General features: G+C 33.2%; 1 protein-coding gene across 1 annotated transcript in view; it reads right to left on the reverse strand.

The window, feature by feature from the left end:
• Positions 1-6,439: 6,439 nt before the first annotated feature.
• LOC114344081 (apolipoprotein D-like) overlaps positions 6,440-26,863 on the reverse strand; it is a 30,179-nt gene continuing 9,755 nt past the window's right edge. Inside the window, exons 5-9 of the mRNA XM_050654955.1 lie at positions 25,079-25,176; positions 22,284-22,414; positions 12,598-12,686; positions 8,153-8,242; positions 6,440-6,597 (exon numbers count right to left, since the gene is read on the reverse strand). Coding sequence (XP_050510912.1) covers positions 6,467-6,597; positions 8,153-8,242; positions 12,598-12,686; positions 22,284-22,414; positions 25,079-25,176 — 539 coding nt within the window. The 3' untranslated portion in view covers positions 6,440-6,466. The remainder of the gene's footprint in view (positions 6,598-8,152; positions 8,243-12,597; positions 12,687-22,283; positions 22,415-25,078; positions 25,177-26,863) is intronic.

The following is a 26,863-nucleotide window of genomic DNA, read 5'->3' on the forward strand; positions in this document are numbered from 1 at the left end:
ATATTCTAAAATCTAATTTTCTTTATTACGTTTGCGACAAGAAAGACGTTTATTTTACGTTTTTAGAAAGACGTGAGAGAAGGGTAGCCACTTAATTTCTGAAAAAAAATATGTACCTAGATCTAAAAAAAGCCTTGCTAGAAAGTCATACAGTAGACTCTGTCAATTCAGCAGCAGTTGAACGCGAAAGAAAAAGGTGGACGGCGGTTTTAGAAAGAATTATCGAAATAATAACATTTTTAGCACGACAAAATTTACCATTAAGAGGAACCAGTCAAAGGTTCCATGAATAGGATAACTTTTTAAAATTAATAGAATGTATTTGATAATACGCTATCAGAACGGGTGAAGTCGAGTTCGCTCCGCTTCGTTCAGGTATATTTTAGAAGGGTACGAATTGGCTCCCGCATGAATGCGGGTAGGCTCTCATATAATCGCGGAAACATTAGACATTGTTGCCAAATCGTGTAATATTTATACTGCTTAGGAAATTTACATAGTGATATAGACTTTTTATAGGAAAATTATACTTTTAGACAAATACTTTTAGAGTTTGTTTTAGTTCAACATTGGCATATGTGGCAATTTTAACACAAATTATCGGTGTCGGCCGGTATGCGCTCGACCGTTTTGCGCTCTTACCTGAAATCGGCCGGTTTGCGCTCTACACTCTAATACCCGAAAGTTAAGTTAGGACCGAAGGGTTAGGTCTTCCTCCTTTCCCATAGATATTTCTAGGAAGGTACCTGTTTCTAACAAAAAGAGAAAATTTGAAAGAAGTGACAACGCTGGGTGATATTTTCGACATGTTTAGGTAAAATAAATTTTGTCTATGGGAGCCAATTCGGACTCTACCTTTTTTAGTTCAGGTAAAATTCTTACCATTGGGAGCGAACTCGACCCCGTCGATCAGAACACATTACACGAATTGTTGTCCGATCTCCCTTTTTCCTGGAAATCTAATGAACTTTCTTATTTTAAATGGAACAACCTGTATATTTTTTGCGTTTTGAAGTCGTTAAGAAATACTGATTATTTTTTATGTTATATTCCTTATACCTCAATGCCATAATTTCGGAGTTATTGCGACATTTATTAAAAAAAAATTAAAGAAATTATAGACATCAATTTTTTCGGCTCGGTTAGACATTTTCTAGGTTCTTTGGATCATTGGGAATAAAAAAAGGTTTTTTGGAATTTTTCTCTAAAGTTAATCGTTTCCGAGTTATAAACAATTTAAAACTGAAAAAAATTGAAAAATGACGATTTTAAAGGTTCAAAAACACAAGTAAAAAGAATAATTTTTAAAATTACGAAGTACCAAAATTCAAGCTCAAACCTTCTTCTATCAGCTCCCTATAAGAATTGTTGGCACGTTTTATTATAAAACATTGTTTTTTATTGTTAATGAAACTCATAAGAGAGGACGGGCGATCGGGCTGCATTAACAACTAAAAAACAATATTTTAGAATGAAATAAGACCAAATCACTTATCGGTAGCTGATACAATAAAGTTTGAGTTTGAATTTAGGCACTTTGTAGCTTCAAAAATAATATTTTTTACTTAAGTTTTTGAACCTAGATTTTTTTCAGTTTTAAATTGTTTAGAGAAAAATTATAAAAGACCTTTTTTTATTCCCAATGATCCAAAAAACCTAAAAAATGGCTAACCGGGCCGAAAAAATTTTGTTATCACTAAAATAAAATTTGCTTTTTAATAGTATTCACCCCATTTCTAAATTAATTTTCAGACCTTTTGTTACAATTTCCCAATGTCATTACCGAAAATAAGATTCAGGACGTAGATGATGATAATAGATGGACAGAGAAATGAAACTGGTAAATACCAGATCTAAATAAGGAAATCTTCATATAACTGGTTTGGAGAATTTTCAAAATGAAACGCTCGGTTTCATAATCAGTTTTTTAAATTTTAAGTAAGTTGGTACCTACCTTTATCACAATTCATATATGGGTAAATGTCAACTTTAAAGTGAACTTTACTTGTTTACTTTAAGTTGATTATGAAACCGGGCGATTTTGACAGGTAACCGTTAACACAGATTTTACTGTATTTACAGGGCCTAAAAAGAATCTACTGATTTCTATTGATTTTTTGAAAGCAAAACTACTATCCGCTGCAAGATAATTCGGATGGAATTCAGACAAAATATGTACAAAAAGTACATATTTTGTCGGAGTTTCAGCCAAATTATCTTGCAACGGATATAGTACTGAAAGAGTAAGAACTGGCCTGGCAACCCTGTCTAGCAAAGCTGATACAAAGATTTAAGCTTATCAAATCTACTGATAAAACAATGGACAATGGAGAAACCAGCTAATAAAAAACAAATAAACAGGTTGTTAAATAAATCGAAAATTTCCAGCAAAATAAAATCTAAAATAATAAGAAAAAAGTAAGGTAATTTTTTTTTGCTCCTGAAGTTGCCGTAAGCGTGTCACACATCTATAGAACTACACGTAAAGGCCCTGGGGTCGTGAGAGACAACTACCTAGTCGGCCAGAAAACCCATGGGCGTAAACTAGTTTAGCATTATAACGTTTTTAAGTAGTTGCGATTGTTGAAAAAACTTAACTGTGATATGTAGTTGTCACAATAGTAATAACTTAGTTGCCCATATAACTAAAGATATTACTTAACGTTGTAACATCGTAATGTCAGTCGGGTTAGGGGTCGTTGGCCGAAACAACAATGCGTCGAAAAATTGCTACTTGGGATTGTACTGAATGAAAGAGAACAGAGCAGGTAAGTCGCGGTGGAGGTTTAGCGCGATGCCATCCAGGAGGTTTACATCGATGCTTTTGAAAATAAAATGAGTGTGTTTTACATGTAAATTTCATTAAACTACTTCACTTGATAGTCATTCTAGCTCGACTGACAGCGCAGGTGACCTCCTTGCTATGTGCTGTCGACATCGACCGCGACTTAACTAGTGGCATCTACCGCGACCTACACATCTACCTCCACCTCGACTTACTTGTTATGTTCTTACCCTTAGGGTCATATAGACAAGGCGAAGTGTTCGTTGGAAAAAATATTCCCATGATAGTTTTTTCCTAATCACATTCGTGAGACATCCCAGAATAAGGTTCAAGAAGTCGCCCACGTGAAAAGTGGTCCAAATTTTTTTTAATATTTTTTTAAATCAAATTGCAAAAATTAATATTTTCGTCCCTTACAAATTTTTTTAGGTTTTTTTGACCATTCTGGATAAAAAAGGTTTCTCATAATTTTTCTCTAGCGTTGATCGTTTTCGAGTTATAAGAAATTTAAAATTGAAATAAACGAAAAATGGCGATTTTCAAGGCTTAATAACTCGGTTAAAAGTTATTATTATGAAAGTCAGAAAGTGGCTAAATCAAAGTTTAACACGTTAACGGACAGTGCGTCAAATGTATAAGCAAGTGTTGTGGCACTATTATGTATTTTGCAAAGTAGAATAGGGAAAAATGCAACGTCTATAGACGTTGTATCACATTACATCAATGGAAATTAGACGTTTATAGACCTGTCCGTCAACGTGTTAAAGCCCCTCCTACAAGATCCTGAAGTCGTGACGTAACTGGAGACCGGCAAGTTTGTAATGGTTCGTAATCATTGTCTGATTAGTTTGAATTGTTCGTGGTTGTAAGCTAAATATTTGTATTTTATATTTTATTTTTGACAGTTATTTTGACAGAAATCTCGACACTAAATTTTTTTCGAATACATTTAAGTTTAATGTTATTTAGCTAATTGAATAATTTCATCACAGAATGCATACAAGTCCCATTTAACTTTAACAAGAATTCAAATTCAACTTCCTGTCTCCAGTTACGTAATCATGCGCGAACTCGGACGTATTTGCGCAAACGGGAAGATACTATCTCCTTATTTATAGTTTCATGACTAAGCTGTTATTTTGAAGTAATAATAATGAGCCCCATGCACGTATTAGGCGGCCGTCAATGGTGAGTGCAAGAGAGATGCCATTCCGGCAGTCAATGGTGCATCTTAAGCCGCGGTTTGTTAGGACAGTGAGCGACGCACAACTCACAGTCAGTCGAACGCCGCGCACGTCAGTCCAAATCAAAGGAATGGTTTCTGTATGTTAACGGATTGTTAGGTTCTGCTTAGTTGCGCGCTCTGAAGACCGACAGCAGCGTACGTCGACGCTGTGCGCTGGAATCAACTCAGATTTGATTTGGACGCAAACGTTCAGCTGAACTCACAGTGTACAACATGGTGGTAAACTAATTTTATTCAAATAAAAATAAGTTTACAGGATTTGACATATTTTTAATTGCACAAAGTAAATGAAAAAGTTATTTGTATTAAATTAATAGTATTAGTATTTAATTGGTATTTAGATTAATTGGTATTATTACTATGTATTATTTATTAAACTGAAGCATGCATTATAATAAAACAACGTTGGTACAAAATAAAGTGTATCGTTATTATTTAACACGTGACACAATTTAGTCTTGCCATTCTACAGATCCCTGATCAGATCACTATTAAAGTATTTTTGAATATCTCATTTTTTATTATTCTATTTTCGTATTTTTAAATATGTACAAATGTACATTGTTCTCTGTAAATTGACCTGTTTTCAGGTCAATACTTTGGGTAAATATTCAAAGAGAAATGCTTCACAAAAGGTACTATAAACCTTTCAGTAGTGCCTTTCAAAGACACCATATTATGCTTCAACGGAACCGAACAACTAATTCTATTACTATTGTATTAGACGGTTTATTTCTCCTGGCTCCAGGAGAGAGAAATATCTTGCTAGGTCCTTTTTCTTCGAAACCATTTTTGTCAATAAATATATATAAAATATAAATGTTCAATAACTTCCACATAAGAGAAATTTCTAAAATTTTAGTCTGACAAGGAGTCTCCTAACCGAAAAAAAGTCAATGTCTAAAAACAGAGATTACTCATACTCATTAATAAGTGAATTAAAAGTGGGACGAGAGGAACGAACCGCTTTGATTGAAAAACTTGTTAAAAAGTCGGAAACATCATCGAAATTGGCTCAAAAATCAGGTGATCCTTCTATACACATGTTTTTTGAAAGTGTTGCTTCCACAGTATCGAAATTTCCTACGATTTAAAAGGCAAAAATAAAAGCTGAAGTGATATGAATATTGTTTCGCGATATGAAATTGAGCTGGCTGCAAATGAACTAGGTACATGAATTGGTTCCTATTACAACAAATAATTCTTGTAGCGAACATCTTTTGGAAACCAATATAGGATCTCAGAGCGTGAATTCGTTTGTATTTTCGCCAGAATCAATTAATAGCAATGTACAAATGTAAGATGTATTTATGATATATACTTTACATTTTTAATAAATTTTTTTGTACTTAACTGTGTTTTTATTTTTTCTCTAAATAAAAAAAAGCTTACTTCAAAGTTATGCTTAATTTTTCTTCTGCTGAAATCGGATGTTGTCTTCTGTTGTAGGGTTTTTTAGTAATATCTTATAAATTGTAATACAGTTTCAAATAAATCCCTGGAAAGTCTAAAATATTCTCGAAATCTTTCCTCGTTCTGAAACAATCTTCTTTCGACTGTTAATTTAAATGCACCTTCTGTATTACGGCATGAAAAAATTTCGTATACATTTTTATTTCTTTTATTTAAATTTAATATTATCAACTCTTCTTCCTCATCCTCTTCTGGGAGTAATAAAGTTATTGCCTAGATTTTTCAGAATTCATTTTTCTACGTACACCCTCCGTGAGAACAAACGTCAAACTCAAACTATTTTGAGAGCGACAGAATATGCTAACAAACCGACTCACTTAAATCTGCCGTGCGTCGAGTACAACAGATTCTGCTTACGCATATGCCGAGCGTCGCTCACTCTTCTAACAAACCATGGCTTTACTCGCACTCACATTTACAGCCGCGTCAATACGATCTTACCGCTCATTGTTAATAATTAAAAATAACAGCTTAGTAATAAATCAATGACATAAATTTCTTCAGGACTATGTAGTGAGGGCTTTAAACTATGATTTAGTCACTTTCTGGCTTTCGTAATAATAATTTTTAACCGAGTTTTTAAGTTTTAAAAATGACCATATTCGCATTTTTCAAATTTTAAATTGCTTATAACTCGAATACAATCAACTTTAGAGAAAAATTAAAAGATACCTTTCTTGTCCAGAATGGTCCAAATGAGCTAAAGAAATATTGTCCGAACCAAAAATATTGATTTTTTGAATTTAATTTAAAAAAACCTTTTTTTTAAATTTGGACTACTTTTCGCGTGGGTCACTTCTTGAGCCTTATTCTGGGGTGTCTTACGAATGTGATTAAGCAAAAAATCTCATGGGAATATTTTTCCAACGAACCCGCGGTTTTCGCCTTGTCGAATAATAATAACAAGTCTAAACAAGTCTAATAATAATAACAAGTAAAAATAAACTTTAAATTTATTCTCATTAGTAAACACATGTTTGATCGGTATCTAATAATTTAGTGGTATCAAGATTGTTGTGGTTGATAACTTTGAGGGCAGCATTTATCACATGATTCGAGGGATTTAAACTTTTTGTATATATATAAAGGTTCTCTGAAACAAAACATAGAGATCAATAATGTAAAAAATCAGCATTAAAAAGGAGGTATCAATCCGTCAGTGATAGGGCTTCCAATCCCGCAGCCTGAGTTCAATCTCGGTATTTGCGGGACTACAAATTTTCAATCGGACTACCGCGGGATCTCGGTATTTGCGGGATCCCGCATATTGAAAATAGTCATATAAGGCAAATAAAACAATAAGTTAATCAACTAACTCCACATTTATTTAAGTATTATTATTAGTATGAGATCAAAACTGTTTTTTCTTCACACAAAACAGTAACAAATACTGAAAAAACAAAAAATCTATCTCCTTCAAAAAATACACCAACGAAATTTAAAAAATCAACCAAAAAAACCCATTTTCAACTGAAAATTATTATAGTTTACTAATTTAGTTGCTATATGTATTACTTAGCTATAAGTTACTATTATTTAGCTAAAGCTTTTAATTCAAAATGTTTACAAAGGAAACACAACATATTGGATAGTATGAATAAAAACGGAGTATAAACTCCGAGTACGTTCTCATGAGTATGAGCATAAAGTATAAGTTTATACTACATTTCATATGAATAAAAATATGTTGATGTGATGAGTTTTTACTCACCGTACATGAGAGCAGATACTACCGCGTGGAGTTTGTAGGTACTCCAAAATTTGGAGTATAAACTACATTCTCATTTTTATTCATACGAGTCAATATCTAAATCTAAACTGTCATCTGCCAAACTCCTGCGTATTTTAGACACAATATAGCCAGCAGCAGAAAATGCCCTTTCGGCTTCCATACGTCGACGGTATTCCTTTTTAGGGTTTATATGTAAATGTATGATATTTTCCCGTTGACTCCCCAGATTCATAGAGAGTCATTTTTTCTATTTTAATAATGGACTCGAGTGTATTAGCTCGAGATGGCGACGGACAAAGTAAATACATTACATGCTGACGATATAGTTAACTCTAACTCCTGTTGCAATGTAAGATCAAGATCGAAACCCGATGATGGAACCTCTACATTGTTTCTCACGTGTTTGCTACTTGATCAACCTCTTCGTCATCATTGCTCTCAGATGAATTTAAAAGGCTAAAGTTCATTCCCGTTACAAAATCATTAATTTCTTTTCGAAGTAAACTTTTCGGTGGGAGATGAAAAGTTTCATCGTCACACGACGCGCGACGCTTGGTAACGACGAGGCTTTTGGAGATAAATCAGTAGTGCAGTCACTTTTCTACGTCGTTGTAAAATACGGCGCAAAGACAGTTTTTTGATCATTTTGAGCGTAGCTACAGCAGTAATGTACACTTTTTTCAGTCCCGCAAATCACGCGGATCCCGCGCCTGTAATCCCGTATCACGCGGGATGGGAAAATGACGCGGGATCCCGCAATACCGAGATCTCGGTATTGCGGGATTGGAAGCCCTAGTCAGTGAACAAGCAGAATTGCTTATAAAGAGAAAGAAGAATAAGAATAAGGTTTGTTTACCTGAAAAAATTCTTTATTGGACTATTTTATAGTAATTAAAATCAATTTCACCGTACATACCTATAACTTCCCCATCCACTACAAGACATGAGTAAGGTACAAAGAATTGGTTGTAATCTATACCAAGAATCCAAAAAGGTGCAGTCAAAGCTGGAAAAACATACATATTATATAATTTATACATATAATATATCCTACAATATTAATATATTTCTCCTATAGAGCGTTTCACCTTAAGAACTGAACATTGTCTATTAGGTCTGGATCCCGAGTACCCAAAAAAGTTGATTAATAGCAAGCTGAAAATTTGTTAATAGCTTAAAGGTATCTAGTCGGACAAACTTTGATATATAGGAACACTAAAACAGAGGAAGTTTTAAGTTGTGAAACAGGTTAAAAATTTGGAACGTCAGAGTACGAAAACGTCCCATGTATTTTGTCGGACAGACTTTTCAATTGATTTGTAACCCTTTCGTTAAACTCTCATGCAAAAATCAGACTGCTTTTTGTCACCAACTGGGAATTTTAATAAGTCCGACACGTAGAACATGTCAAATAACAGGAGTTACGTTGGTGATAAATTAATAGCAGTCTGATTTTTGCATGAAAGTTTAATGAAAGGGCAACAAATCAATTGGAAGTTCTGTCCGACAAAATACATGGGACGTTTTCGTAGTCTGACGTTCCAAATTTTTAACCTGTTCCACAATTAAAACTTCCCCTGTTCCAGTGTTCCCATACATCATAGTTTGTCCGACTAGACACCGTTAAGCTATTAACAAATTTTCAGCTTGCTATTAATCAACTTCTTTTGGTATGCATGCGGGATCCAGACCCATAGATAGGGCTAGGTATTTCTTATGAACGATAGAAGCGCGCCGATGCCATGCCGTCTGATTAGAATAAATCGTATAGCCAGTGACGCACCCGGGGGGGTTTTGGGGGTTAAAACCCCTCGCAGAGCATATAAAAAAATATAAAGAATAGTAGTAAAACGTAACTTGTATTTCAGAAATATTACAAAAAAATTTCGGTGTCCAAGCAAAGCTAGGACAAATAATCCCGGACAAATAATCCCCGGACAAATAATCACCAGAATTTTTTTTGGACAAAATATCCCCACAAAAAATCCCGGACAAAAAATCCCCAAGAAATATTTGCTGACGAATAGTTCTCTAAAAATTTTCCCGTGAATACAATCGACTCAAATGTTTTTCAGCCTCAGTGCGTGAGAGCTATAGCAATCGCCATGAAACCGCTTTTCGGCACGGCAATAATGATTAGTAATTAAGATTAAGCATGAATTATTGTAATTTTTATTACCAAATTTCGAATTACAATTACATGCCGAAAACTTCAAATTTTACATGACAAACGAGTGTGAGTTTTTTCAAAAATCGTGGAAGATATGGGGAATGCGCTAAGACTGTGGTAACCATGTTGTAGCAATTATTTGCTTAAATCTTTTACTCACTCTGCTTTGAATAACTATGTTCAAAACATTGCCTACTAGTGATGAGAACTGCTGATCCTGAAAACGATAATTTTGATTTTAATGCAAAAAACCTGTTACTTTTTGTAAATTTTACGTCAAAAATATTAAGTTATTATCACCATCAATGGCGTTATAACTCTTCGAGTGTCCTTGCGAGTTTTTTACTATTAACTTCCATGTGTCGGTACTGTGCCACTATTTCCCATTGTCTCACTCCTATTTTCTCCAGATCTTCTCTGACTGCATCTTTCCATCTTTTTCTAAGCCATCCTACAGGCTTTCTCCCATCGGGCCTCTCCCCGAGCAGCTATGTCTGGTTTGATTTTTGGATACATTTTTCGCATGGCATATTCTAAGGCCAGGTTAAACAACAATGGGGACAACGGATCTCCCTATCTCAGTCCAGAATTTACGAAGAAAGCATTTGATATTTCCCCACCTCTTCTAACTTGTGCAAAGAAGTTACTTACACGCATTTGCGTTACCGCAGTTAGTTTCTTGGGTACGCCCAGCTCGACCATTGTATTCCATAGTGTCGGATGATTAATTGAATCATAAGCCTGTTTGAAATCTATAAAGATCAGATGCATGTCTTGATTATACTCCCAATGCTTTCAAGCATTTGTCTGATATAGTAAATATTTGATCAACAATCGATCTTCCGGGCCTGAAATCACACTGGTAGTCACCAACTATTTCTTCGGCGTATGATAGTAATCTTTTTAGTAATACATAACGAAAAATATTTAGTCATCAGTTTCAAATCACTGCAAGCAACATTTCAGAAACCTGCTTCAAAAGCTTTCAAAAGCATGCCAAAAACCTGTGTTTTGCGTTTTCATAACAAAGCTAAACATTCTTAATAGCCCAAAAATTTTTCATGGATGCACACAGGGCATTGTTTTGAACTTGGTTATTCAAGGGAAGGTGCGCAAAAGATTTAAGCGAATACTACAACATGATTCCCACAGCCTTAGCTCATTCCCCATATCTTCCACGATTTTTGAAAAAACTCACACTCGTTTGTCATATAAAATTTGAAGTTTTCGGCTTTTAATTGGAATTCGAAATTTGGTACTCGAAATTACAATAATTCATGCTTAATCTTAATTACTAATCATTATTGTCGTGCCGAAAAGCGGTTTCATGGCTATTTCTTCTGCACTGAGGCTGAAAAACCGATTGCGTTCACGGGAAAACTTTTAGAGAACTATTCGGTAGCAAATATTTCATGGGGATTTTTTGCGGAGATATTTTGTCGAAAAAAATTTATGGGGATTATTTGTGCCTGAATTTTTGTAGGGATTTTTTGCCCGGGGATTATTTGTCCGGGAATTTTTTGTCTGGAAATTTTTTGTTCAGGGATAATTTGTGTAGATTTTTTGTCAGGGATTATTTGTCCGAACCCCGCCCAAGCCAACCCCTTTAGAGAAAAATTCTGAGTGCGCCACTGCGTATAGCGGCAGTCTAGTAGCAACACGTGCCTGAGAGTTTTGGCAACACTGATCTGCATAAGCCAAACGTTCCGTCCTTAACGTGAAATAAAGTATTGTTGTAGAATTGTTTTTTTTTTAATTAAAAAAAATTATAGTTCATCATTTAAAAAGAAAATTAAATTTATATCAAAGACCATTAGATCATAGATTCTCATCCCAATCTAATTTAGCTATTAGACAGTGTGTCGGGAAAGTGAAAACGATTAGTGATAATGATTCGACGAAATGAATTGGTACAATAACAAACAATCCGGGCTTAGAAAGTGGACATATCGTTCAGCGAGAACAATAATGTTTTTAATATGTTTCCGGGAAGATTTAATGATGGTAAACATTTTGTTTTAGTTTTTAGAAGTAAAAGTAGTATATAGGAATAATCTAATTATAATATTTCTTAAAATTTGACAAATTGGAAAGTTATATAGAAAAATATTTGGTTCTTGAGAAATGGGTAGGAAAGGTTTTGAGAGAGGCTTGTTTTTGATTGGATGGAAAAGAACGGTAGAAGGGATAAAAAAGTTGGAGTGTGAATTTGCGAGAGAAGAGAGGGTCATTGTATAATGGATATCTAAAGAGAGCAGTCGAGTTTCCAAAAGTGAGAGATCAGTGTATAGTGTTGTGATCGGCCTTTGCGAGCAGAATCAAGTTGAAACCGAATTGTCGACCGGTTGAAAAGTTAGTTTTCCTAGTCCGAGGGAGATTCCTTTGTTTTGTCTAGAACGAGTAGCTGATTGATATCTATTTGCACAAGATATCGAGCAAGCAGAAAATTGCGTAAGAGAATTCGAGCAAGTTCCTTGTGTGTTGTTTTGGAAGCAGTTTGGACGAGAGGGAACTTTTCGCAACATCCAGAGAGTACGTTGGGAGAATCGAGAACCACACAAATCCGGAAAAAGAGAAAGTGAAGAAACAAAAAAGTTAGTCGAATCATTTGTCGGAAGGGAGAGAATTTGTTTATATCAGAACCATTTTTGCTTATTTGTTTATTGAACATTACTATAACGCAGTTAGTCATTTCAAATTTAAGAATTCAATTCAAATGAATAAAAGTAAAATTTATTAAGTTTATTATGAGAAAAAAATAATTTATTTAAATAATTTTTTTTTGTTAAAACAAAGAGATATGAGAATTAAAGTTTGATTTATTAAATAAGAAATTGTTGCAACAAAGTTAAATTTAGTATTTTTTTGAATCATATTATGTACACGGCTTATTTGGTAAATGAATAATATATTACAATTATATGATATTGAATGTTTTTAATTTCCCTGTTACATCCTGGAAGAAGTAAGCAACTAGTAGAAATACTAGAAGCCACAAATCATAGGTATTGTATCAAATACAAAATTAGCCCGGAAAATAAAATTTATTGGAATATTTAAATCGAATTTAGTTTTGTTTTACATAGGCAGTGATTAAAGTAATTGAATAATTAATTAAATTGAGAATTTGCTAATCAATCTAAATAAATAGTTAAAGTAGAGCATAACAGTATATAGATATATTTACTAACCAGGTTCTTTGAATGTTAATGTAAACTTGGCTTCTCCCGTTGTCGAGTCTGGGACTGCAACTGCTTCGACGATTGTCCATTCATTTGTCCTAAAAAGTAGGTAATACATTTTATAGAAATGAGAAATCCCAGATCTAAACAATAAATCTGAAACGTCCCATTGAATTACTATCTGGTAACATCCTTAATCTCCGCCTTTCACAATTTATAAGGCAAGGAGACGACGAATAAAGAAAACGAAAGGGACTCTACAATATGCAGTCACATTCCGTCTAGGAAAAATTCCAACCAAAGTTGATTCCGAGTAGTCAAAATATGACTAAAATGAAAAATGGAAAACAGCTTATGTTTCATTCTTCAAAAAATTTTCAAAACAATTCACAGTGAATAAAGGACTGAAACGACCCTCTATCCACAGACTTATTTAACTTGGTACTAGAATATATAGTAAGAAGGATAAAAATTAGTACAAGCGGTACCATATTAATACCAGACAGCAGTATATAGCTTACGCTGATGATCTAGTCGTCCTAAAAAGAACAAAGGAACACCTCCAAAAAATCTTCTAAAAGTTCGAAGCGGAAGCAAAAAAGTATGGATTACGAATCAACCAAGGAAAAACACAATACATGGTAATGAAAGGAGATATAAGGAAAGAAGATAACTATATAAAAATGAAAGGAGAAGGAGATGAATATAAATTTAAGGAAGTATCAGAATTCGAATACCTGGGAGTGACTGTAACTAATACTGGAAAGAAAGAAATAGAAATATATAAAAGATTATTGAAGGTAAGTCGAGTTGTGGGTTCCTTAAACACGACATTAAAAGTAAAAAATGTATCAAGAAACACGAAAATCAGAATGTATGAAACGATAATACGACCCACAGTGTTGTATGCGAGCGAAACGTGGGTAATGAATCAACAAGATGAGAAAAAGATACAGATATGGGAAAGGAGGGTCCTGAGAAATTTTTTTGGAGGTATAGAGATAGCGGAGAAAACTTGGAGGAGACGAACAAATGAAGAAGTAATGAAGATGTATGGAAGACCAAAAATAACGACAAAAATACGAGCCCAAAGAGCTAGATGGATGGGACATATTACTCGAATGCCAGAAAGTAGAAACTGCATTGGAAAAAAGGAGACGAGGGCGCCTAAGGAAGAGATGGTTAGCTATGTTTCATTTTGGTTCAGAGATAATCCACCATCCCCAGGGCCGTGCCGTGCTATGATGCGGCGAGGCAATCGCATCAGGCGGCATCACAAGAGAGGCGGCATAATCAGTAAAATAAAAAAAATTGTCAGATTGTGTAAAAATGTTGTCAGAAACTATAGAAAAAATGAAAAGTTACAGACAATCTGGCTATAACTAAATGAAAATTACTGCTAATGAATATTGCAGAAAACCTTGATATAAGTTCCGAATTTCCAGCCGAAAATAAAATTCAAGCCAGGAGAAAAAAAAAACGTTTATTTGATTACGAAAAATCTGTGGACGAGCTCTTAAGGAAGCTAAATTTATAATAAATTTTTTCATCTATATTTTAGACATTGTCGTTAATTCTTTGATTGATCGATTTTCGTTTGTAGAAACTCATAATAAAAATTTTAAATTTTTATATGATATTTTTAAATTAAGGGAAATATATTATTATAAATCGCTAGAAAAATATTGTGTGAATCTTCATTCAATACTTTTAATATAAAAAGAACAAGAATCTGATACAGAGGCAAATGGTCTTCTAGAAGAATTGATTTATTTTATTTTTGAAAAATTTTGAACTTTTAGTGCCAAAATAACCTAATTTCTTTTACGCCAGTCAATGGGAGCAATAATAGGATATTACCCCCGAATTCTATCCTACTGCATGGATATTCATGAAATTTTGGGCCTAGCCTCTACTTATCTCCTAATTCAAAGTCTACCATATGCCCATGTGTGCTTTAATCTTGGGGGTGATTCCCACCCCTTCTTAGGGGTGGACAATTTTTTGGTTAAAATTACCACGGAATTCGCTAGAGAACTTAATTCTAAGCAAAAACTGTGCTATAATTTGTTTTTTAAAACTCAATATTTTTTTAGATATTCGTGGTTAAAAATTGGCCATATTCATTGAAACATAATACCTTTCAAACGGTTTTTGCGAATATCTTAAAAACTATGCATCTAACTAAAAAAACTATATTAAACATTTTTGTATGTTATAAAAAAAACAAAGAGACACTTGCCTTCATAAATCTTCTAGTTATAATACAAAAAGAGATATGGTAGGTGAAAATAGTTTGTTTTTTGGTACATTCTCAAATTGGTGTATTCAACTTGAAATAACAGGGAAACGGTCGATTTTAGGTGTATAATGCTACTAATTCCTTTTGTAGTCATTGAAAAGACCTTTAAAATGAGCTATATTAAAGGTCCGTTACATTAAAACTAAGCAAAATATAATATATATATATATATATATATATATATATATATATATATATATATATATATATATATATATATATATATATAGGCTAATAGGCCTTATAGGCCTACGGCTTCTAAATTCTGGATAATATTTCTCCATTCTTTTCGGTCCTCTGCACTCTTTCTCCAGTCCTTCACCCCGATTTCTTCCAAATCCCTCTCTGCAGCCTCTAACTAACAGCCTCTGTCATTCAATATTCGTTTGACGTTTCTAGTTTCTGGCATTCGAGTATACTTCTTTTTTTAGTTTTTGATTCTCTACTTTTACATCCATTAACTATTTATTGGTTTGTTGTTGTTCTTTTCTTATTTGTTTTATTTCCTGAAGCATTTCATCATTTTTATTCATGAGCTCTCTCATCATCGTAATCATAACATTTTCCATGTCTTCCTTTTTCTCGTTGCCTGCTTTGCTTGGTGACCGTTTTGTAATTTTACTTCTATTAAAACAATCATCCAAGTTTTCTCTTTTGCGTTTCGTTTCGTCATCGGTTTCACTTTCTGTGTCATTATCCTTTCTTTCCATTTTCTAAGAGTGCCCCGCTAAATGTTACAATTAGAAAAATCTGTATAGAATACAATATAAATATAAGGTTAGTTTAAAAAATAAACCTATATTAGACACACTCTATAAACTTAATTTAGAAATTAACTTTAAGCCAGTTCGTAATCACCGTAAAAATTAAAATTATTGATTTTTAATTCTCGCACTATTTTAGATTTATTTTATAAGTCCGACTCTGCACTGCGAAAATAAATCAAGTCTGTTTGGCCCATCAAAACTTGAATTTCTTATCAGTGCTTTTATTTTATTTATATTGTTCGAATAATTATTGGCATCTAAAATACCTGTTTACAGTAAAAACGCTGGACGGAACTTTATAGTACCGATCTATTATCGTTATCGTACTAGATACTGGCATTCTATAAAAATAACAAAGTTACTCGTTATTTTAATATTTTAGAAACACCTTGTATACTTGAAAATATTTTATGGTTCTACGCATCATTAATTCCTGCATTTGAGAGAATGTTCGGGGACACACTATAGATTATTTCATACCTAAATCAATAGAATATTAGTCATACTTTCATTTCAAATTAGTTCATTTTTCTGAGAAATTAATAGTTTACAATATTTTCATTTTACTGCATGGATTTTAATGAAATTTTGGGAGTAGCCCAAAGCCCAATCTCCTAATTCAAAGTCTATCCTATATACTATATACTATGGCGCTTTTATCATGGGGGCGGTTCCCACCACTTCTCGGGGATAGAACATTTTTATTTTTGAACTGCATGGAGCAAAAGGAAGAATTTTAAGAAAAGTTAAAAATGCGCTCTATAATTTGATCTTATTTTTTTCACCCGTCCAACTGTTTGAAAATACAAATAACACTATATTAAGAGGTATTGCAAAAGAAAAACAATGCATTTAAATTTTGGTGGATGATGGGTTAAATGTATGTACTTCTCATTTTTCCTTAAAGTACATTAGTCATATATTCTTTTGCACCATATCTCGCTTAGTTTGAATGTAACCGACATTTTAACGGTGCTTGTTTTAAATGCCTTTTCAAACACTACAAAAGCATGAGTACTTTGGGCATGCACCAAAAAAACAAACTCTTTTTACCTACCATATCTCTTTTTGTATTATAAATAGAAAATTTACGAAGGAACGAATCTCTTTATTATTTATAATCTAAAAAAATTTATATACTGTTTTTAGTTTGATGCATAGTTTTTAAGGTATTCACAAAAAACCGTCCGAAAACGTGTCATTTTTAAATGAAAATGGCCAATTTTCAACTACGCATAACTCAAAAAGTATTGAGTTCTCAAGAAAAAGTATAGATCAGTTTTTGCTTAAAAATAGGTTCTCTAGCCACCTCCATGCTTATTTTGACCAACAAATTTTCCACCCCCTTGAAGGGGTGGGAATTGCCCCAAGATAAAAGCGGCATATTATATAGGGTAGATTTTGTTTCTTGAGCTATTCCCTACTTACTGTGAAAATATCAAGTACATCGATGTAGTAGGATGGAATTCGGAGCCAAATACCCTCATTGACTGCCCTATAATAATGCTCTGCTATGATCGCGTGAGAGGGGACACACACAAGATTCTAGCAAAATTTCTATTTTCTGTAACTTTTCGAGTTTTTGAGCTACAGCAACGAGTTTTATGACATTGGAAAGGTAATTTTACATTCTTTGAAAATATGTAAAAATATACAGGGCGTATCTAAAAAATTAAGATTTTTTTTTTCATTTCCGGTTCAACCGGAAGCCATATTGTGGGTAAAATTTATTGAGCGAATAGATAATAAAGCACTCTATATGTATGCCAAATTTCAAATTATAGTTTCTATTACAGAGGAAGTTACGGGCACTCGAATATTTAAAAAAAAATTATAACTCCCCTCCTATGAGGAGATAAGAAAGCTGACTAATGTTATTGAATTAACCGATAATATATCAAAAATATATCAAAAAATAAACAAATTTCTTGGAGCCATTTTTGAGAAAATCTAGTTCAAAGTTATGTCAAATTTTGACCCCTTAAATATAGGCAACCCATAACTTTTTCTGAAAAACGATAATATTCTTGTTATAGGCCAATCTTTAGGATATATAAATGTTTTTTCAAATTAAATTTATCTTAAACGAGTTTTTAGATTGGTAGGGAAATGTATCGGGTGGGAGGTCGGCCATGCTGGCCGCCATTTTGGATTTGGAAATGTCAAATTCCCTATTTCTATTCACCTATCGATAAGCTAACTTTATGTTAAATTTCATTCGTTTCGGTCAAAATTTGCAAAAATGGGCCCCAAATAACCCCCCTATTTCGCCCCCTCTTTGAGAGGTTTTTTTCAAAAGCTTAGTTTCTCGACAAAATTCTCTTAAACTTACTCATACCAAATTTCATCGAAATCGGTCCGGTAGTTTTTGCTGGGCGGTGGCGACATACGTACGTACATACGTACGTACATACGTACGTACATACGTACGTACAGACATACGTACAGACATACGTACATACTTCCGACATGTTTTTTTTATTTGCTTTTTACACTCAGGGGGACTCAAAACGTCAAAAAAAAGTGAAATCTGAAAAAAAAATTTTTGCACGATCCTATAACTTTATCTATTATACTCATACTACGTATGTAGTACGATAAAGTAATAATGGAGAGATCTTACTTTTTCGATGCTTTGGACGATTTATTTTCACTCACTAGTGCACTTGTACTTTTATTTACACACTGTGTTAACGTGGCGATTTATCTATTCGTAATTCCAATGGAAATTGGATTATTCACGGAACAGACGTTAATCAACCTCACAATTTGCCTACCAGGACCGGATCAAGCAAGATATGCTGCAAATAAAATTGATAACTAATGTATTTCAAGAAAAAAATTAGAAGTAATTTTAACCCCCATCCATCAAAATGTAAATGCATCGCTTTCCTTCCACAATACCTTTTATTATAGTATTATTTCTATGTTCAAAAAGTTGGACTGGTTTAAAATGGATGGTTTTTGAAAAAAAAAATCAAATTATAGAGAGAATTTTTAAATTTTCTTAAAAATCTTCCTTTATCTCCATGTAACTTGAAAATGATAAGAGATACAGTAATGAAAAATAAAAAGAAAATTTGTATCTGAAAAAACCCGACATTTTTGTGTGGTATCTTTTTTTCGTATCTGTTATCTTTTTCGAGTTGTGTATACACCGTTTTTTTAGGCGTCAACGCCATTCCGGTAGGGATCTATGGAGGAGTGTCACCGAGCCGCAAGCCCTTATCCCTTGCCGTACCGCTTCTCCATAGGCCGATCAGACACCAGCTTATTGCAGACCAAGTCGTAGATTCTTTTTAGAATTTTAGACTACGACGTCAGCCTTTTTATTTTTCTATTCACCGGGCTGGGGCTCGAACCTCGATCGCCTCGATCGCATATCCACTATAGATTTGTCAATCGTGCGCCTCAGTCCGCTTGGCTAATCTGATCGAATATTTTTCGAGTTACATGGAAGAAAAGGATGATTTTTAGAAAATTTAAAAATGCGCTCTATAATTTGATCTTATTTTTTCCAAAAACCATTCATTTTAATCCATTTCAACTTTTTGAACATAGAAATAATACTATAATAAAAGAAAAACGATGTATTTAAATGCTGATGGATGGGGGGTTAAATATAGTTATCATTTCTTCTTAAAATACATTAGTCATCAACTTTTTTGCAGAATATCTCGCTTAGTTTCAATGTAATCGACATTTAATAGTATTACTCATTTTAAAGGTCTTTTCAAGCACTACAAAAGTTATTAGTATCATGATACACCTAAAATAAACATAGACTAAGAGCCGCTATAGGTGAAATTTCTTAATCATTTTAGGCACGACGGGACCTTATAACTTAAATACTGGAACCTAAAAGAAAACGTTTGAACACTGTGCCGTCACTTTTCAGTGGCACATGCGTCTACAGTGGCGCATCAAACTTTCCACTTATGGACAGGATACATAAATGAAAAAATACCCTCCCTCATTACCAGAATTTAATTTTTTCATTTTTTTAAGTTCTATGTGCTTAAGACATAAGATTCATCGTAATTTTAACCCACCACCCCCTTCTCCCTGTCCCCACCATCAAAAACTTTATTTTTCGATTTTATTTTTTTTTTGGTAGGATGCAATCAATTTTAAAATTTCAAGAAATTCACACGTATAGTTAAGGCTTTTATAAAACACGTCTAATTTTTATAGACTTGTAAGTTGAGTGTACATAACCTCAAAAAAATTTTAAAATTTATTTTTTGGAAAAAAGTATATAACTTTTTTTTGGGGATAGCTGCAGATCTAATTTTTTCTTAGTCTTGTGTATTTTATCAAACACTATATTTCTAATTTTTTTCAGATTTTTCTGTGACGCTGGTCACCTTCAAAAAATCAAAAAACTGTTTTTTAATGGGGTTTTGGGGGGTTTGAACGTGTTTTTCTGATTTTTAAATATTCTAAAGTTACTTCAAGTTACATATAACCTATAAAAACAAAATTGATTTGATATATTATGAAGTCTATAAAATAGGGAAAATCCCCCAAAACCCCCCAAAAAACAGTTTTTCGGATTTTTGAAGGTTGGGAGCCTTACGGAAAAATCTAAAAAAAATTAAAAATATAGTGTTTGATAAAACACACAAGATTAGGAAAAAATTAGACCTGCAGCTATTCCTCAAAAAAAGTTAAACGCTTTTTTGAAAAAAAAATTATTTTAATTTTTTGAGGTTATGTACACTCTACCCATGGGTCTATAAAAAATAGGCCTGTTTTATAAAAGCCTCAGCTATGCGTGTGAAGTTTTTGAAATTTTAAAATTGATTGCATCCCACCAAGAAAAAAATAAAAACGAAAAATGAAGTTCTTGATGGTGGGGGCAGGGAGAAGGGGGTGGTGGGTTAAAATTACGCTGAATCCTATGTGTTAATCACATAGAACTTAAAAAAATAAAAAAAATTAATTCTGTTAGTAAGGGAGGATAACTTTTAGTTTATTTATCCCGTCCATAAGTGGAAAGTTTGATGCGCCACTGTCGACGCATGTGCCACTGAAAAGTGACGGCACAGTGTTCAAACGTTTTCTTTTAGGTTCTACTATTTAAGTTATAGGGTCCCATCGTGCCTAAAATGATTAAGAAATTTCACCTATAGCGGCTCTTAGTCTAACAGTTTCTCTGTTATTTCAAGTTGAATACACCGATTGGAGCATGCAGCAAAAAAAACAAACTCTTCTTAACTACCGTATCCCTCTTTGTATTTTAACTAGAAGATTTATGAAAGAACGAATCTCTTTGTTTTTTTATAACCTACAGAAATGTCTTATATAGTTTATTTGTTAGATGCATAGTTTTTAAGGTATTCGCAAAAATCAGTCCGAAAAGGTGTCATTTTTCAATGAAAATGGCCAATTTTCAACCACGAATAACTCAAAAAGTATTGAGTTTTTAAAAAATAATTATAGAACAATTTTTGCTTAAAATTAGGTTTTCTAGCCTCTTCCATGACTATTTTAACCAAAACATTTTTCACCCCCGAGAAGGGGTAGGAACCACCCCTAAGATAAAAGCGCACATCGGTATAGGATAGACTTTGTTTCTTGGGCTATTCCCTACTTACTGTGAAAATATCAAGTAAATCGATGTAGTAGAATGGAATTCGGAGCCAAATACCCTCATTGACTGCCCTATTTATACACAAATGTATTTGTATCACTAAGAATTTTATTAACACTACCTGTCTCGGTAGCTAGTGGGGAAAGAAGTTTTTTAAAATCAAAAATTATTAAAAACTATTTACAAAGACTTTTCAGATAAGACACAACTAAAAAATTTAGCACTCATTTCATAGAGTCCTAAGTAGCTGCTACTTTAGACTACACCAATTTGATTAAGAGTTTGCCAAAATTAAAGTCGGATGGGTAATATATTGCAATTTTTGTAAATGGTACTTAATGTAATATTAAAACATATTTCTTTTAGGAGCGTAGGCGCAAATTTTCGGTCCAATGCTTTTTAAATGCATTCAGTCTTTTGTAATCCTGAAAAACTAATAAATATTTTTGAAAAATTTAAACGCAGAATGAAAGATTACATTAAAATAAACAAAAGTGAAGTGAAGAGGATATTTGAAATTAAAAATCACACTCAATTTTCTTTTCTTTTGCAGCCCTTGAAAAATATTATTGAAATAAACATTATAGAAGTTTTCTGGGACTTTCAGCCCTCAGTAATAATGTAATCTTTAATTCTACGATTACTTTTTAAAAAAATACTTTTTATTTTCTCATTATTCGAAAATGAATACATTTAAAAAGTATTAGCCCGAAATATTGCGCCCTTTAAAGTAAGTATGTTTTGTTTTTAAAATAAGAATTTTCGTTCATTTCGTGTAGTTTCGCTTAGTAATAATAAAAGTTAAGTTTCAATAATAGTAATTTAAGGGGCGGCATTTCGAAGACTTGCATCATATTTAAAATATGTACCGCACAACTCTGACCATCCCCATAAGTCCGTTTTGGTCTCAAGACCTCTTCAGTGGGGCTACATGAATACCTCTGAATCGAATCGAAACTAAGCTGCCTGTTCGTTGATACCGTCCAAGCGACCTTGAGAGTTTCAGTTAAATGTGTTCAGTTATACTTACTCTCCATTAAGGTATGTGGTGTTAAGCCCAATTGATGTGTCTTCATTTAATGATAATTGTATGAAAGCACATTTACCGTTTATTTCTAGGATGGTTGGATACCTTTTTTGTTCGTACCAGAGACCAACAATCTAAAACAAAAACCATATTAAACAAAATATTAAAAAGGCTAGAACGACATGTCAAGCAGAAACGCAGTTTGTTCGGGACAATAATTTCCAGAGCCGCCTAGGAATTACCAACTGACAAACTCAATCTGACAACCTGACAAACTGACAAACATGACTTGCCGAACTCAAACTACATTGGTTTTTTAAGCCAAGCGTCCACAGACCCGCATCGTACGCATCGGACGCATCGTACGCAACGGATTTTAGTTTGCCTTGTACAGCAACTTATGTAACCGCGTCCACTGATCCGCATCGCACGGATCGCATTATCGGCAATCAGTAGGTTTGTTCCAACTAGCGGTCAAACCAGTCAGTAACTATCAGCGAATAGTCGACCAGCGTGAGTAGAGGGGATAGCGCTGATGATTGTATTATGTTCTCGCTCTGGCCAACTGTTTGCTGACGATTTTTGACTAGTTTGACTGTTGGTTGGAACAGAGCTATTGTAAAAGGCAAACTAAAATCCGTTGCATACGATGCGTACGATGCGTGTCTGTGGACACTTGGCTTTAATGTAGATCGATTTCATAAGATGGATTCACGCAAAAGTTAAACGTTTCCGGAAACGTTTCTTTTAGCCACCAGTGACCGGTTATTAGAATATCCCGGTTTAAGGAATATTTCTGATTGGCACGAAGGCTATTCCAATAAGCGGGTTCGACTCTGGAGATAAATTACAAATTAGGTCCATTTTTATTTTTAAATTATAATTTGTTGGCATATCTATCATACTAGTGACGTCATCCATCTGGGCGTGATGACGCAATCTATTATTTTTTAAATAAGGATAGGGGTCGTGTGATAGCTCATTTGAAAGGTTATTCAATTCTATATTCATTAATATAAACATTAACTTAATTATTTATACAAAGTGCCTAAAAATTTTTTGAATTAAACTACAAAAAGAAGAATATATATAATTTATTTAATTCGAAATACATTTTACTGTTGTCCGAAAACACAAAAAATGTTTATTTGGTAAATAAATATTGTTTTTCGCTTAAATTCAATATTAAAGCTGCCCCCACCTGCCTATTAGCAGTTTGGACATTTAATTTAAGCGCAAAGCAATGTATATTTCCAAATTAACGTTTTTTCTGTTTTCTGACAGCAGTAAAATGTATTTCGAATTAAATGTCTCAATTAATTTAATTCAAAAAAATTTTGGGCACCCTGTATCAATAATTATGTTAAGGTTTATATTAGTAAATAAAGAGTTAAATTAACCTTTCAAATGAGCTATCACACGACCTCTTTCGCTTAAATTAAATGTTCAAACTGCTAAGAGGCAGGTGTGTGGCAGCTTTAATATTGAATTTAAGCGAAAAACAATATATATTTATCAAATAAACATTTTTTCCTGGTTTCGGACAACAGTAAAATGTATTTCGAATTAAATAAATTATATACATCCTTCTTTTTGTCTCAATTGATTTAATTCAAAAAAATTTTTTGGCTCTCTGTATAAATAATATTGTTAATGTTTATATTATTGAATAGAGAATTTAATAACCTTTCAAATGAGATATCAGACGGTCCCTATTCTTATTTAAAAAAAAATCATCGATTGCGCCATCACGCCTAGATGGAGTAGTATGATATAAATGCCAAAAAATATAATTTAAAAATAAAAATCGACCTGATTTGTAATTTATCTCCAGAGTCACCCACTCTCGAGGAAATGAATTTATTCAAACTAAACGTCCTCACTGTACCTTATAACTTCAGAGGCTTATATCTTAAAACCATGATTTTTGGAGCTACGTGCCCATTGAGTCTTTTGTTCTACACATCAAGGACTACCAGAACCCAAAGTTTCAGAGCATTTGACACAGCGCCTTTTTCCATAAGGTTTCTGCGGGTTCCTTTCTGGCTGTTATTTTCTCTATGATTTGTCTATACGGTAACTAAATATCGATTTTCTATTTAAAAAAGAATTTTTTTAATACCTGCAAAAATCACAACTCTCCACATTTTAAGAAAATTTAGTAATACTATACAGACCTTAGTATAATATATAGGGTGGATAACTACTCATACCTTGGTAGAAACAAAAAAGCTAATGGAAATAAAACAAGTGAAATAAAACAACGCATAGGAAAGTGAGATCAGTCCGTTCATAATGATGAAGTCTCTTTTCAAAAGTCACGATTTACCACTTGTTACCAAAATCTCTATCATCAGATACTATATATATTTTCTATGTTATTATATGGAGTAGAGGGCTGGACACTTTCCGAAGCTTCTTTAAGAAGGCATTTGAGATGTGGTGTTCAAGACCCATTTCAAGAATTTCGTGGATGGATCGTGTGACTAATATTGAGGTCCTAAAAAGCGCAAACTCGAATATCTTGGCCATGTTATGAAGAATGAACAAAGATATGGGTTGTTGCAACCCATTCTTCATGACAAGATATTTGGAAGGAGAGGACCAGGGAGAAGAAGAATATGAGAAAGTGGTTAAATACATCGACAACCGGACTATTCAGAATAGCAGCAAGCAAAGTTAGGATAGCCATGCTGATCGCCAACATCCGGAACGGATAGACATCATAAAAGAAGAAGAAGACGAAAGATAATATATAAGTAATAAATATATAAAATTATGTAAAAAATTTTGCTTACTTTTGTAGCATCGAAGTTTGCCACTCCTTTCATATCTGGACAAGAAGCACCATGAAGTTTACCGTGTGCAGCTGTTACCAGCAAACAAATAACTGCTACTAAAATATTCATTTTCTTATTTAACTGAGTTGTGCCTATTATTACGATTAACAGTATAAATCTTTAGTCAAATATGTGCTTTTATACATATATATTTCATACTGACATATCAATAATAGATAAAAAAACATTAATCTAAATTGGTGAAAAAGTTAATGAGCTGCAAACACGTAGTATCTCGATTTCTGGTACTTTGATTATTACCAGTGAAACTACTAGTTTTTAATTATAGTTAAAGTGATCAAACTAACTTTAAACTGTAAGTTTTACACCATATATACAAGGTGACCCAAAAGTAGCGTAAAAACTGAAAAACTGAAAAATACGTATTCAATATTTTTAAAAAATCTATTAAATGCCACTAAACACGACCCCCCACTTTACTCCCTGGAGGTGGGTTTGGGGGTAACTTTAAAATCTTAAATGGAAATTTTCATTTATTGTTGCAGATTTAGACTCCTTACGTAAAAGTAAGCAACTTTTATTCGAGACATTTTTTCGAATTATGGATAGATGGCGCTATAATTGGTAAAAACGAGTTATCGTCATACAATAGGTAAATTACAGAAACGGTCTAATATATCGAAAAATACACTTCCAAATACAAAACAAAAAAACACGTTTATAATATTTTTCAAAAACCTATCGAACGACCTCAAACACGACCACCCACTCCACACCCTGAAGGTGGGGGTGGGGGTAACTTTAAAATCTTAAATAGGAACCCTCATTTTACTTTATCGTATTACATACGTAGTATGAGTATAATAGATAAAGTTATAGGATCGTGCAAAAAAATTTTTTTCAGATTTCACTTTTTTTTGACGTTTTGAGTCCCCCTGAGTGTAAAAAGCAAATAAAAAAAACATGTCGGAAGTATGTACGTATGTCTGTACGTACGTCTGTACGTACGTATGTACGTACGTATGTACGTACGTATGTCGCCACCGCCCAGCAAAAACTACCGGACCGATTTCGATGAAATTTGGTATGAGTAAGTTTAAGAGAATTTTGTCGAGAAACTAAGCTTTTGAAAAAAACCTCTCAAAGGGGGGCCGAAATAGGGGGGTTATTTGGGGCCCATTTTTGCAAATTTTGACCGAAACGAATGAAATTTAACATAAAGTTAGCTTATCGATAGATGAATAGAAATACGGAATTTGACATTTCCAAATCCAAAATGGCGGCCAGCATGGCCGACCTCCCACCCGATATATTTCCCTACCAATCTAAAAACTTGTTTAAGATAAATTTAATTTGAAATCTTATTTATATAGCCTAAAGATGGGCCTATAACAAGAATATTATCGTTTTTCAGAAAAGGTTATGGGTTGCCTATATTTAAGGGGTCAAAATTTGAGATAATTTTGAACTAGATTTTCTCAAAAATGGCTCCAAGGAATTTGTTTATTTTTTGATATATTTTTGATATCTTATCGGTTAATTCAATAACATTAGTCAGATTTCTTATCTCCTCATAGGAGGGGAGTTATAAATTTTTTATAAAAAAATATTCGAGTGCCCGTAACTTCCTCTGTAATAGAACCTATAATTTTAAATTTGGCAGACATATAGAGTGCTTTATTATATATTAGTTCAATAAATTTTACCCACAATATGGCTTCCGGTTGAACCGGAAATGAAAAAAAAATCTTAAATTTTTAGATACGCCCTGTATATTTTTAC

The sequence above is a fragment of the Diabrotica virgifera genome, chromosome 6, assembly GCF_917563875.1.
Source record: "Diabrotica virgifera virgifera chromosome 6, PGI_DIABVI_V3a".
NCBI classification, from domain to species: Eukaryota; Metazoa; Arthropoda; class Insecta; order Coleoptera; family Chrysomelidae; genus Diabrotica; species Diabrotica virgifera.